Raw genomic sequence first — 16186 nt, 5'->3', positions numbered from 1 at the left:
ATCATACCTTATATTTTCTTCAAAGTCTTCATATCTTACTATAGAGCAAAAGCTGCATCTTAATCATTATCTCCACATATCACTGTATCAGTAGGCTTTATTCACCTCTATTCTAAATTTCCCCCTAATTAGATGGTGCTGTGGTAGGGAACAGCCCTCATTTGCCCCGTTCTCATTAGATAACTACATTCACCTGGTACGGATTCATTAGCGATTTCCTTGCTGATAGAATGTCCTTAGATTTGCCGTTGAGTGATTAGGCAATTTTGTGCTTAAAACTCTACATGCCTGGTCAGAATGAGGCACTGATACAGCATCACTCATCAGGTAAGAGAACGTATTAGTAATAGTTCTTGGCTTCCTTTGTGATAATAGAAAGGCAAGGAATTTTATTTTGTTTTTATTTTATTTTATTTAAGAACATCTATAAATAGATGTTCTTTGCCATTTTTATGTGTTCTTTCTTCTACATTATTTCTTTTTATAAAAATCAACCTCTATAACCTGACCCTAACCTTTGCCTGCTGTTACAGTAATTATTAAAAATAACTAAACTTCTATATCAAAATAATCTTCACATCATACCTTATATTTTCTTCAAAGTCTTCATATCTTACTATAGAGCAAAAGCTGCATCTTAATCATTATCTCCACATATCACTGTATCAGTAGGCTTTATTCACCTCTATTCTAAATTTTCCCCTAATTAGATGGTGCTGTGGTAGGGAACAGCCCTCATTTGCCCCGTTATCATTAGATAACTACATTCACCTGGTACGGATTCATTAGCGATTTCCTTGCTGATAGAATGTCCTTAGATTTGCCGTTGAGTGATTAGGCAATTTTGTGCTTAAAACTCCACATGCCTGGTCAGAATGAGGCACTGATACAGCATCACTCATCAGGTAAGAGAACGTATTAGTAATAGTTCTTGGCTTCCTTTGTGATAATAGAAAGGCAAGGAATTTTATTTTGTTTTTATTTTATTTTATTTGAGAACATCTATAATTTCTTCTTTGCCATTTTTATGTGTTCTTTCTTCTACATTATTTCTTTTTATAAAAATCAACCTCTATAACCTGACCCTAACCTTTGCCTGCTGTTACAGTAATTATTAAGCCTTCAATATATAATCCCATTAGTTTTAATGAATTAGAATGCTATAGGTGGTATAATTATTAGTGCATGAAAGAGAACTGACATTTGATTATATACACAAATTGTAAAAACATTTTCAGGTCCTATGTATGAAACAATGCTTATTAGTAGAACAAGTTATATGTTTGTATCAGTTCAGACATATTTAACTGGTTTTACACAATTATCATTGTAAAAGATGTGGTAAAATGTGAAAAACAGGTGACAAAAATTACCAATGACCTAACCTGTAGCTTTTAATAACAGATTATTAAAATTAAAACTGCAATTGGATGTGAAATACAAAATACTAAAAAATATGAATTTGCTTCATCACTCTTAAAATTGAGTAAATATATTGCATTTATGATCAACATTATTTCCAAGGAATTTTACTGATGTAAAAAATAAAAATCAACAAAAATGTGGAACTTAATGATTCTTCAAAGGAATAGCTGATGTTAACATTATAAATATAATTATAAAATATGGGGATCCCTGTTCGTGGCGTGAGATATGGGGGGAATGGCGTTCTCTCTTCCTGCAACCAGCGCAGACAGAGAGAACTCGGGGGTTGATGAAATCTTGAATAGAACTCCACGAGGTTTAAGGAAAATTGAATAAAACAAGACTGAGACAGAAATAGAGGAAAGCTGGGACCGGGTGTGGCATCTGCTCTCTGATAGTTGAACAGGGCCCAGAGCCAGCACAGCAACCTTTATTTATAGCCAAATACCAGGAAGTTTTGCTAAGGGTAAATAGAAGGGGGAATGTGTGCGTTCTTGTAGCTTCCTCGTAAATAGTCACCTCTGGTGGGTCCGAATTGCATTCTTTCCTGGTGCTTGACTAGATTTAGGTAAGAACCCATTTCTGGGCACCTGGCTTTGAAGGTCAATTGAGGCATTCCCACCTCTTGGTTAGATATGCCCCCAAGATAAGGCTCTGCCTTCATCATGGGTTCAGTTGACATGAATTTAAAAGAAAGCCAGGGCCTTCCCTGGCAGGGGGCCTTCCACAATAAAAGTAACACAAATATTTCTACAACTTGCATAATCGACTTCTGCTACAAGAGTGATACACTTTTTGTCCAGAACAGCTTTACTCTGAGGAATATTTATTCCTATCTTTCAGCATAAGTTCTTCATAATGGATTAAGTTCAGAGAACATTATAAAAAGATATACCAGTATATTTCAAGAAAATAAATGCTGAAGCTTGAAGGCATTTTCCATCAAAACTCAAATATGGCATAATGGTTATTTTGTAGAGTTCATTAATAAAATTGGAAGGATATTATTAACCTCCAGAGGGTTACATTGAACTTACAGAGAAAATTGATCAAGTTCCTTCTGACCCAGAAATACCCTTTGGATGCTATTGATCAAGAGTTTGGGACACTATTATAATTCATCTCCAAACACCAATGTGAGTAAGAAATTGTTTCTAAAAGATTTATTATTCAAAACATTCATACTATTTAGCTCCTAGAGGAAGTCTTAAAGGCATGAGTTTTATCATGGAGATCCACAGGAAAACATACCTGGCTAAGCTGAAGGCATCGTCGATCAAGCCTGCTCGATTACTGACGGAGAGAATCTGTGAGGTCAACCAGAAAAAAAGTGGAATCACTCAGGATTAAAATGTCAGGTTCACATATTAGAACAAATCATTGATGAGTAAACCCAGTTTACCTCATGGTTCCTGATTAATTGATCAATTAATAATCTCCAATTCCTTAAATCATAGTTGACTCTAAAATAGCCAGTTTGATTGATGTTTCCAAGCAACCAGCTTCCTTTGTCCAAAGAAGTTAGTCTGTGGTGCTCTGAAAATAGCATTTTGGGGATAAAATAGATTTTAAATTTTCAGGATTAAAATGGTATAAAATATGCAGAGTATGAATAATTTAAAAAGAATACCATCCCAAACACCTAATTAAAATCTCTTTAATCAATTAATCGCTATAGCTAGAATTTGCTAGAAAACCTTTAATTGTTTACTCATTACCTCAATTAATTTTTTCTTATAATTAACATTTTTGTTCTTTATAAAACCCCATTACCTGCACGTATATTTTTTCTCAAAAGAAATGTAACCAAGAAATATACTACTATATTTTTGTGGCTTCTAGTTAGTTTGTATATGGATATGTGGCTAGAATAAAATGAAAGGTTTTAGGTGCATATCCTACTTAATTTATTCAGTGGAAAATGGATTACCAATAGAGCTCATTTATTTGAAAGTCACTGTTGTTTCCTGACATTTTTCTTGTTCTTTCTTGAAAGTATTAATAAATAACAGACTTCCTAGCATCATCAATAATGCTGGAAAAGGGAACTTCATTTGTTTAAGACACTAATATTACTACATATAATTAGAACAAAGATAGAAATTCTTCTTATTTAAATCACTTTGGGAAATGATAACTTGATTATGGTCTCCAGTAATTCAATTAAAGCAAACCAGTAAACCAGTCTTATAACTGACACATTTAACTCCATCAAATACAGAGGGAGAACTACATTCACATTTAATGTCAGCCTTTACTGACTTCACTGAACCTTACTATCATTTTGATGTTGATTTCCTCAGCACTCATGCTTCTCAGAAATCAAATAATGTACTAAGTTTACTTAAAATTTATACACATACGGGTGCACACACACACACACACACACACACACACACACACACACACACACCACTGGTCTAATTTCCACAATTACTCAAAACCAGAAAATGCATCATAGAAACTATATATTTGTGTCCAGTCTGAGTAAGAAGCACAACCCCCAATACTCACTCTATCATCAAGGTTTTCACACATTGGACTACAAAACAGGTGTTTTTTTTTTAAAAAAACAAAACAAAACACTGAATTTACAGAATACACTCTTTCAAGTAGAACCCCACAAAAGAAGAGGTTATACCACGAAAGTTATTGGGTGAACATCAATGACCATTAATTGTTTAGGTCTGGATTGGAATGGGCTAATTAATCCAATGCATGTTATACATTACCAATTTTCAAAAATTTACAGTAAAACAAAATAATTCTTATACATAAATATATACTGAACATAAAAATCTAGTCTTCAGTGCTTTGAATAGCACTTCAAATTCTTGCCATCTTTATTAATAGTATCTATTGACACAGATAAAGAAATGAGGCTCAGACAGGTTAACTGACTTGTCCAAGAAAGCTGGGAATGGTCCACTTCAGGCCTCTTGACTTTGGTGTCCTTTCTACTGCACTATACTCTATTGATACAAGATGATATAACGCTTTCATTGTAATCTGATATACATTTTTTACATTTTTATATTAATTCTAAAGAGATGATAGCACTAAAACAAGAATTAGAAAAGGAATAGAAAGTTGACTTCTAGTTCGAGTTTTCCTATATATAAATGTTTGGACTTCAGCCATTGGTTCTCTTTGGTTCACAGTTTCCTTACCTATATATAACCTAAGGGCCATATGATGGCATTTAAGGTCCCTTCAGTTCTCTGATTAGAAGAAGGAAAGATTTTTCTTAGTTTGAGATTTTACCCAGCTTAATCCATGGTGGTTAGGAAAATAAGTCTATCAGCTATTACTCTAAAATATTAATAACCTCCCAAGTTTCAGATACTTTGCATGTTTTTCAAAAATGTAATATGTTTATCCACACAATTTCTGTGACTTTAGAATGTTATTCCCTTTACAGATTTAAAAATAAAACAAATAATTTAAAAAAATATTCATTTTTAAAAACTAAAATAATCTCATAATGACATTTTAATTAATCATGTCTGATTCACCAAAGAAAAATTAAGATATAAATGTTGAGTATAATATTATTAAATTCTTAACTTTAAGTTCTTAACTAAAACCTGAAGGTTATTGCCATGCATTAATATGTTTATGCATACCTTTGTTATAAATAAAATATTTGGAAAAATTATTTCGTAAAAGATTTTGTAATATATTGTTTAAATATCCTTTCTATTCTAGTTAATTATATGTCTAAAATGTTCCTCAAATTAATTGCAAGCAATGAATTTTAAAGAGATCTTTTCCAGTGACCTAATGAGGTACAGTGGTGATGAGCACCATAATAAAGAGTATGGGAGTTATATTTTAAGTGTTAGTATACAATTAAAAATGGCATTTAGAAGGTATCCAAAATGGCTCAAGACTTAAACTAGGCACAAAGTAGTTGGACATTTATATTTTATGTTTCTGTATTTTATACTTTCTTTTGGAATAACAAGAGAAAGGAGATTAGGCCTTTCTACTTATCATTGTCCGGTTGCAGAAAAATCAGAACTTAAGCAAAAAGTCAACCAGGTAACAATGCAACAAACTCAGGTATAATAACACATACTGGTTCTCTCACTGGAATCTTAGGAGAATCAAATTAGGCAATGCTCTGTAGAAGCAATAAATAACCATATTGAGTAATTTACAGATCTGTAAAGCAAGCTGCTAATGTATTAAAAACTCTCTCTTTTCCTCTCTCTCAGTGTGTGTGTGTGTGTGTGTGTGTGTGTTAGAGGAAATAAACTTAGAAAAGAAAACCAAGCTCCTAAGGCACTTTGAGCAAGTTATTTCTCAAGCCTTAATTCTCTAATTTGAAAAATGGGCATAAAAATAATATTCAATTTAAAGGCTTATGAGTTTCATATGAACCAATGCTTATGGAAAGCACTACAGCATCATGCTATTTTTAATTTATAGCCAGTCAGCATGAAAGCTACTACATTTTAAATATATACATCCTCAGTATTGTCATAGTAAAAACAAAAGAGATGAATCCTTTACCTATTTTCAATTACTTATAAATTGGTTTAAAAACTTTATTAGGCTAACTTGGAATTAATTAGGTATTCATCCAAACAATATAAAAATTGAAGTGTCAAGAGTTTATGATTATTATATCAAAGGTATACAATATATTATTTACCATGACCTTGCTTTAGTATCTTGTGAAGTTAAATCTATAGTACTGATAATAAAAGTTATAAAAACAGCCTTAGCTGGTTTGGCTCAGTGGATGGAGCGTCAGCCTGTGGACTGAAGGGTCCCAGGTTCAATTCTGGTCAATTGCACATGCCCAGGTTGCGAGCTTGATCCCTAGTTGGGGGTGTGCAGGAGGCAGCCAATCAATGATTCTCTCTCATCATTGATGTTTCTATCTCTCTCTCCCTTCCTCTCTGAAATCAATAAAAATATATTTTTAAAAAGTATAAAAACATTATTTGATTGTTATAATTAAAAAGTAATTTTTAATCTGTGTTGATAGGAATTGACCAGAATATTTTCTTAATATTTTAATAGATGAACATCTTTCATTGACATTAGTCGACTATATCTGGTTGGGGGAACATACAGTGTGGGGCAAAAGTAGGTCTACAGTTGTTCATATGGAACACAATATAATAATTAATAAATAATAATGCAAGAATAAACTCTGTTTCATGTACTCACAATTGTAAACCTACTTTTTCCTGACCCTGTATAAAAGAAGACAAGAATTTACAAACTGTTTTGCTAATCTTTTCCTAATGTCAGGGGTTTTTTTTTGCATCATCAATATGAAGACCTTCAAGACAAAAGTAAACACAGAATAAGACTGAACGAAAAAAACAGAAAGGCTGCCTTACTTTTAGCTCCCTCTTAGAAATGCCAAGATTTATATTTTATGAAGTTTCTAAGAAAGATTTACTAGGTATAAGCATTCCCCCACAAATTCCTCAACATGTTAACTGAGACAATGATCTGTCAACCGGATGACTCTGCTATGTTTAATGGAAAATAACACATTATACTCTGCAGGTTGAACACTGCACAACTTCGGGGTTAGCAAGTGTGCCATTAATATCATTGCCTATGTAAATTTCATTTCCCAGAGTTATACACGGCTCAAACTATGTGGCTGTACATAACAACCATGTGTACTAACATAGATGACATTTTAGACAAACATATGGCTTCAAGTATGTTGTTATTCTAGATTAATACTGAAAGACTATAAATGAAAGCAACCTCTCAAATACAACAAACTGTGGCTATTGGTCAAGAAAAGTTGTGACACTATTCTGGATACTTTGTATGGAATAAGAAGATATCACGAATAACAGCATGGAAATAACTAGAGGGTTAAGGAAACAAACCTGGGAGAAGTCTCCAAAAAGAATCTGACTTGCTCTGAATCCCTGCACTGTCTAAAAGTAAAGTTTGGGGCTGAGTCTGATGTTTGATCAATATCTTTGCACTCCTCTAATTTTCCCATTTTCATTCTACCTCCCAATGAGAAATGTGTTCCTTTATTTCTAAAAACTATTCTTTCTCATGTTCCTAGCAATCATATAAGCAGATGACTTTATTCTAATAGTTGGATCATTACAATAACAACCTACTGTTTTCACTTATCATTTCATAAAAAATTATGTGGATAAATAAAACAACTACATGGAGGGAAAAGAGAAGTATATAGACAAATAGTACAGTAAGTGTGAATTCAGAATCATTATATAAATACTAACTCCAAGAATGAAAAGAATAGATTATAATAAACAATTCAAATGAAAAACACCATTAAGTTTTACAGTAAGCATTTCAACACATCACATATTAATGTTTTATACACTATATATATATAAATGAAAGCACATATTTTTATAATATGTGATTATGTGATAAGAATACAATAACATGAAAATTTGAATACAAATTCAACTAGAAATAGAAGTGTTTACATTTCTAGTAAATAGATTAGATTCTGCTGTAAGAACATTTTCTTGTATGTGTATATGTATTTTGAGCACTTATGTTTCCCTTAGAAGACTGAAGTGAATAAATAATAGTCATGTTGTTATTTATTTCGTTTTACCTCATCGTATTTAAATATATGTGGCTGCTTAAAATTATGCCTCTGAAAGAGCAAAATAATATCAATAGGCAGAACATTTGAAAGGAGTAAGAAAAGCAAAATGTTGACATACTTGACCATCTAAATCTAAATTAAACATTACATAAAGGGTGATAATTGGCTTTTTCTTTAATTAATGGAAAACAAATAAAAGAGACCTGTTTCTCACTCTAACATACAAGATTTAGATTGAATTCAAGAAATAGCTTTCTGACAGTGCATTGAAATAGCTCACTATCTTGTTTGAAGATATTTAGAAACAATAGAATCTCATCTTTCTCTGCTCCCTGAGAGTTGACCCCACCTAGGGAATAGTTTAATGACCAATCAAGATCCCTTTCTACTGGCCCTATAATTGCTGAATTTTATGGAAAATATTTCCGCACCCATTTTTTAAAGAGCTAGTCTTGTAAAGAGAAGATAGCAGGAAAATGGAATTAAAAATATGCCCTGTATTTTTAGTATTAGGTATACTGTTCTATTGGGAGTTCTGAATATCATTATAATTATAAAGTGATACAATTTGAAATAGCTAAAATTAGTACTATAAATACTTTTAAATTTTCTATTTACCATCAAAGACACAAATAAATTTAATAATTACATAGGCCAACTAAAATTAGTCTGTGTAAAAATTACACTACATTATACTTAATTTTGTAGATGTGATAATCATTTCCCTATATTCTACTCTAATCTGTTTTTATTCATATTTTTATAATAGCTAAAACCTGAGGTTAAGTTGTGTAACTTAAGTCAAATAGTTCTAAAACCAAATAGTTTCTTGGAAAGAATATATATTTTACCTGATTTGTTAGATACCCAAATAATTGCTTCTGGAGACATATGGCTTCTATTTCCTACCACAATAGTTAATGGAATCTGCCACAGGTAACTGCAAAATAAAAGAGAAGCTTTAAGAATAAAAATGGCTATAACAAATAAACAACATATACTTGGCACCTTCTTTGTGATCTGCATTATTCACTTTAGAGAAACTAAAAACAAAATTCCCCAGTTATAAACGTAAGGAGTGAGTCAAGAAGATGAATTCACTTTTTCAAAGCCACTAAGCAGACTTGGCCTCTAAGAGTTTTAATTTCAAGTCAAAAGGGGGACTCTCAACAAAACAATTTATCTTGAAAAAAAAACCAAAAAAAACCCCACACAACAGATTTGCCTTTTGCATTAGGAATAAAAAAATAGATAAAATCTATAAATCTGAGCCACACCATATATTGATTACAGTCTAAAAATAAAACCTTTCTACTTGTTCTTATTAGACTAATAGACATTTCAGTGGTTTATTCATTTACATTTCAACATTCTCATTTATTTGTTTAGCTATTCTAAAAGATACTGTTACCATATTTTCACAGAAAGTTTAAAATATCACACCCAAAGCACAGAAACTGAAAAGCAAAACTAATCAGATCCCTCTAAAACAGTGATGGCGAACCTATGACACGCGTGTCAGAGGTGACACGCAAACTCATTTTTTGGTTGATTTTTCTTTGTTAAATGGCATTTAAATATATAAAATAAATATCAAAAATATAAATCTTTGTTTTACGATGGTTGCAAATATCAAAAAATTTCTATATGTGACACAGCACCAGAGTTAAGTTAGAGTTTTTCAAAATGCTGACATGCCGAGCTCAAAAGGTTCGCCATCACTGCTCTAAAATCTTGACCAATAAAAAGAATACTGTGGGACACATTAATGCTGTTTTCTGAGATGAAATTTTCAAATTGATGTGTAAAATCATCCACGAACAGGCAGAGATAAGTCATGAGTCTCAGCTACAAAAGAGAAGCACTTTCTAGAATTTGATTTTTTATAGGATAAAAATTGAGGCCTATACTTGTACATGAAGTAATATTCAATTAATCTCAGAAGAGTAGCCAAAGACATGCTAGATGGTTTTTCAATCAGCTCAATTACTACATATTGTTTCTTTCTCTATAATATAACCATATCATTCTGACCTATCGTTGCACCATTAGCAACAGGGGTAGTAACAATATCCAGCATGGAAAAACATTATTTATTTTATCTTTGATTCTATTAAATTTATTTGGGTGACATTGGTTAATAGAATAATATAGGTTTCAAGGGTACAATTCTATGATACATTATAGGTGTATTGCATTGTGTGCCTGCAACCCAAACTCAAATCTTCTTCTGTCACCGCATATTTGACCCCCTTTGCCCTTTATTGCCCACACTCCCTCCCCTCTGGTAATCACCATACTGTGGTGGTTTTTGTTTGTTTCAATGAGTGTTTGTTTGTTTTTTCTTGTTTGTTCATTTGTTGCTTTCAGTTGTATACTCCACGTATGAGTGAAATCATATGGTTCTTGACTTTTCTGTCTGACTTATTTCCCTATATTTTATTTTTAAAATGTAAAAAGAGATACTGTGTGAGCTCCATAAGTGTGAGAGAACTGAGAATTTTTCAGGGACATGTCTGGGGTTAGATAACTAAAAACATAATGAACATGTGGGTTTTTCTTGAGGGCGAGGGGTGAGAGGGCAGGGGACATCCTTAAAACCTGTCATGTGGAATTTGATTTATTTTATCTTTTCATGTTTGCCATTCACAATGAGCAGAACTCAGTAGTAGAAAAAAATTACAAATGGAAGATTGAAAGAAGTTCATAATTTTATACCAACTTCTATCGCCAATATGGAAAGTCAAAATAGTATGTTAAAGATTCTAAATTTTAAAATTATATGCTATGCTATCCTTAATCAGAGAAACATTTTTTTAAGTGTCAACTATGTGGAAACCTAATGCTACACTGTACAAGGTTCCACAAAATTGGTTAGGAAATAAACAATCTACAGTAGCCAAACATGTCTTGATATTTTTAGGCAGATGTAAATAAACACAAATTATGTAAGCTTTTTAACAAAAAACTCCAAGCTCACAACATAATGTTAAGAATATGCCACATGCCCTATCCAGTTTGGCTTAGTGGATAGAGCTTCAGTCTGCAGATTGAAGGGTCCCAGGTTTGATTCCAGTCAAGGGCACATGCCTGGGTTTAGGGCAAGATCCCCAATGTGGGACATACAGGAGGCAGCCAATCAATGATTCTCCATCTCTCATCAATGATGTTTCTACCTCTCTCTCCCTCTCCCTTTCTCTCTGAAATCAATAAAAAAAGAATATGCCACAAATATTTAATGATGGATTTACAATAAAGAAAACAAAGAGAGTTGGTATATTTATTTAATATTTATTTAGTAGCCATTCTCTTTTTAATTACTTGGAATAATTAGTTAAGAAACAACAATGTCTGACTGTGGATCTGATTTTAAATTTAAACTATGCACACATTTTCATACCTGAGATCTTGCAAAAAGCGTGAATATGAAAAGCACTCTATAAATTGCTGTGGAATTAGGTTGACATAAAATAAAAGGGGCCAAATAAGTCTATAGATAAGACAGAGATTAACTTTATGTACTTGACTTTTTAGTTCATATTTCCCATATTCAGATGGGTCAACTAAATTGTGAACTCAAGTGTCAGTTAAAGGGCAAGAAATATATAAGGAAAAATGAGAGAAATAGTTAAAATTAAAGATCTTAAAAATCCTCAAGGATCAACGTGTCTTTTTTATATGATGGTTATAACATGTTTGTGAAACATTATTAGCCCCTATTATAAACAAACTCATAATTTGCATGTATTTAAACTGTATTCTTCTAAATAACAAAACTAGAAATTATTATAAAAATTGGTATATTTGAGCCTTGGCTTGTGTGGCTCAGTTGATTGGAGCATCATACCATGCACTGGAAGGTTGTAGGTTTGATTCCCAATCAGGGCACATGCCTAGGCTGTGGGCTTGATCCCTAGTCAGGTGCATGGGGAGGCAACCAATCAATGTTTCTCTTTCACCTCAATGTTTTCTCTTTCTCTCTCTCTCTCTCTCTCTCTCTCTCTCTCTCTCTCCCTCCCTCCCTCCCCCCTCCCTCTCCCTGTCTCTAAAAAATAAATCAATAAAAACATAGTTTTAAAATATTGGTATATTTGAGCTTTAGCAAAAATCTCTAAAGTATAGGAAAAAGAAATTCATATTAATACTTTCCTGTTGCTACAATAAATTCCTCATACATATAGGAAACTTTCTAAGTGGTAGACAGACATTGCATTGCATAACTGTTCAGATGCAAGAAAGTTAACTATAAGGTATTGGGATACAAGTGTGTATACACACACACACACACACACACACAACCAAAATCTATACTTTTGTCACAAAGACAAAATAAAAATTACAAATTACTAAGCATATCTGAAATTTGTATTCATTTCTGAATTGCTGTGCTATCAAATACCAAATGTTATTTTTCATAACTTTCCAAACAACAAGTATTTAGTCTTTTTACAAATTTCATGGTAAATTATGTTATTTTATGATTACAACTTAAAAATCTGGAAGACACGGAACACTGTTGAGTGAAGAGCTCTATGTAGTATGCTGTAAAGAAATCTAAGACAATGTAAAGTATATATGTTACACTAAGCTGTATACCTGAAACTAACACAAAATAATATTGAAAGCAAATGTTGATAGAAAAATAAAATAATGATGCTTAATCTCAAAAAATAAAAGAAATCTAAGACTGCAGTGGTTTATGTATAGAAAGAGACAAGAAAAAAGTACTTGTGAAGTTACATTGGGGCCCAGATGTTTAAGTGTAACTTAAATTTTAGTCATCTCATTTTATGTAGGGAAAAAAACATGCAAAAATACTAGAAAAATTTTATTTCAAAAGACTTCCAAGATTTTTTTTCTTTAATAGTCCCTGGGACTATCTCTCTTCATCAGTAATTTACATTTTTTTATAATAAAGCAATGATTATTCTGATGATTAGGCTAAGGTAGAAAAGAATATGTACATATTTAGCTTAAGTGAGAAATATTTTCAAAATTGGTGACAAAAGAAGATTTGACTTTGGGTGGTGGGCACATGGTGCAATATATAGACCTTGTAACATAGAAACCCACACCTGAAACCTATATGTTCATGTTGACCAGTGCCACCCCAATCAATTTAATAAATAAGTATTAAATAGTAAAGAATGGTACTGATATTAGTGAAGTGTTAGTGTATATGCCAAAAAGCTAAATAAAAGTCATACAAATCCACAACTTCACAAATACCAAAATTCCAGCAAATGTTTTACTCACTTTTACGTATCAACTAACTTTGTGCAATCATTAGTTATGTAAAGATCTTTCTGTGCTGTACTATAGCTACTCCATATAAAATTATAATTACTATATACATTAAAACTGTCCTAGGCATGTTGCAGATATTCTAGTGTCTTCTGTCAAATTAAAGATACAGAATTGATTATACTGGCTCAGAAAATATCCACAAATCACAGGATTTAAGGCAGAGAGAAACACTATGTGTTATTACATCAACTTTTTGCATTGAATAGTAAAGATCTAGAAAGGCTATATGGAAAGGGCAGATAAAATTGGTATTAAAGTTCCGACCATGATGTTATAGTGAATTAAATTATCTATAATATAAAATTGAATTCTAAATTTTAACTGCAAGCCCTATTATTTCAAAATAGAAAATAATTTTTTTAGATTAATAGGATGCCACGCATTACCTTACTCTAAATATTTTATATGCCAAGTTCTTAGGGTTCACAAACATCTATCTGTATGACTTTATAACTCAAGCACAAGCAGAGCTCTATAGATGTCCCATATAGTTCTATAGCCTGGGAGAAATTTTTCCTTTAAAGAGTCAGACTCGGGGCTGATACATCTGATGCATGTTATATAGGTTGACAGAGTATTTTTGTTCAAAATGTGTCCTGTCATCTGCGTGTCCTTTATGTTTTTCTGCACCAGTGACGCTTGTATCAGACTGATCGTACTCAAAGGCATAGCTGAGTCTCTCTAACGTTGTCACAGTCAAGTAGTTTTTATGCACTTCTGGCAGGCCCAGGCTTTATGCCTAAGCAGGTTTACCTGGGAGCCAGATGGGGGATGATCAGAACCAGTACATGTTCGCCATGAGGAATCCAGGCTGGATGAAGAATTGACAGAGTCAGACCCTGACAGTGTGACAGGTAATACATATTCCGCAGGTCTAGATGGACTGCAAGGCCATTTGTTGGAGGCCAATATACATATTAGGTAGGAGATTTAAGACAATGTTTTTCTAGGTGGGATTCCAAATTTAGTTGCTAGAAGAAGCATTGATAAATTTCTCAATCACTTCTGCTGCAGCCCATCTTGGAGCTAGGCGACTTGAGAATGATTTCTGTTCTTCTTAGCGATAACCAAGGAGACTTAACCCACACTTCATGTCTCCTAGATTTGAGTGGGTGATAAAGCCAGACTCTTAATATTCCAAGGTAATAGAAGACAGCATGACCAACCTCATCCAGACACCTCATTTTATTAATTAATTTTTTACCTCCATCCCTCCCTGTCCCTCCAACCTCTTTTCACGGCACCTAATAAAAAAATGAAATTGAGTGTAAAGGTCTACCATCTTTCCTGGGCTCACCCTTAATAAGACACAAAACACTGAGAAAACGTGAGGGAAAAAAAAAACCACTTGGTGCTGAATCATCAGTAATTAAAGGAGAATTACAAAAGAAAGTTTAAGTATCAAGAATCAAATTTTGAAGGGGGGATAATGTCAACACTAAAATAATTTTAACAAAAATATTCTATGTATGTTGTCTTTTTAGTGGTTTGAAACACTAAAAATGAAGGAAAAGAACATATTTTGATACTAAGTTGCATTGATACTTAGACCATTTAGAAGTGAATCAAGTTTGAGTTTCTTTAGGTCAGACATTATTTAGTCTAGTGGGTTTTGTTTTATTTTGTTTTTTCTTATTTATTTTAATTAGTCTTTCTGGATTGTTAGTTTCTGTTTTCAGCTATTTTATTAATCACAGTTTGCTCACTTCCATTTAATTCACTTCAATGCATCTTTTTGAATTTAATTCAAAACATTTCCAGGGAAAAGTAAATAATCACACATTTTTAAAAATCATCATGATAATTTAAATTTTGTCTTCCTAAACAAAATAACTTTGGTGAGCTATCATCTTGATGCTTAAAATATCTGGAAAGGGAAGTAAAATCAGAAGCAAAATGAAAATACCATATGTAAATAAAGAAATCAAAATATATTTTGCTTATAACATTTCAGAATACTGTTACCAATGCTTTTTAAAATATGAAAAATGCAAAGTGAAACTTAATAATAAAGAATTTTTTTCATGAAAAAGAAGTATTGTACCTGTTATTTTGAAGTGCAAGTGCTCTAGTTTTAGCACTGATGTCATAAATAAAATGTTGTTGGGTAATTATTATCCAATTTTCTGCTGTGGTATTTCCCAAGATGGTGATAACAGGATAACCCATCTGGAGTGTCCACTGGTCCATTACTTCTTGTATATTTACATATTTCCCATTCCTTTTTAAAGCCTTTATAACCAAATTGGTATAAATTAGTTTTATAAACATGAATCATAATTATCATTCAACCATTTTCATTTTTACCTTTATGTTTTACCTAAATATGAAAACATTTAAAATAAGTGAAGCTAGTATAATGTTAGTAAAATTAATCTTCTTCCCTTAACTTACCTTCATGCATATATATATATACACACATATATATATACCATATATATATGTATATATGTATATATATATATATAAATATAAATATAAATATGTTTTACTTAATGGAAAATAAAACATTTTATTGGTAAAGGAAGTACTGGCATGATCATTAAGTATCTCCAGTATGTCCAGTATCAAATTTAAATATCTCTTATTCATTCACATATAAAAAAACAATTTCTTTATAATGCCAATATTTCTCTCTAACACCATATTAAAATTATATTTCAAAAGTATTGACATATTTGAAAGCAGGGAAAACATCTTTTACTATCATTTATAGTTTAAGTAATTTTAAATACTATTCTCTTTAAAAATATATATATAAAATATACCAAAATTAAACAAAAAAAGCAACATGAGGATAAGAGAAGTATAAAAACAAAAAACAAATGGTCAGTGACTGTTTTATAAACTCAATTCAAGTATTCAAGAAGA

The 16186-nt window shown here is 31.9% G+C and overlaps 1 protein-coding gene across 1 annotated transcript in view; it reads right to left on the bottom strand.

The window, feature by feature from the left end:
- The window catches only part of TRHDE (thyrotropin-releasing hormone degrading enzyme), a gene marked incomplete at its 5' end in the record, with an annotated part of 386382 nt that overhangs the window by 81621 nt on the left and 288575 nt on the right, over nt 1–16186 (bottom strand). Inside the window, 4 exons of the mRNA XM_005884164.2 lie at nt 2677–2732; nt 2828–2961; nt 8860–8948; nt 15360–15547. Of these exons, the coding sequence (XP_005884226.1) occupies nt 2677–2732; nt 2828–2961; nt 8860–8948; nt 15360–15547 (467 nt within the window). The remainder of the gene's footprint in view (nt 1–2676; nt 2733–2827; nt 2962–8859; nt 8949–15359; nt 15548–16186) is intronic.

Source organism: Myotis brandtii, unplaced genomic scaffold, assembly GCF_000412655.1.
Source record: "Myotis brandtii unplaced genomic scaffold, ASM41265v1 scaffold82, whole genome shotgun sequence".
In the NCBI taxonomy this organism is placed as follows: domain Eukaryota; kingdom Metazoa; phylum Chordata; class Mammalia; order Chiroptera; family Vespertilionidae; genus Myotis; species Myotis brandtii.
Note: the sequence above shows the minus strand (reverse complement) of the source record. Positions and strands in the feature narration are given on the sequence as shown.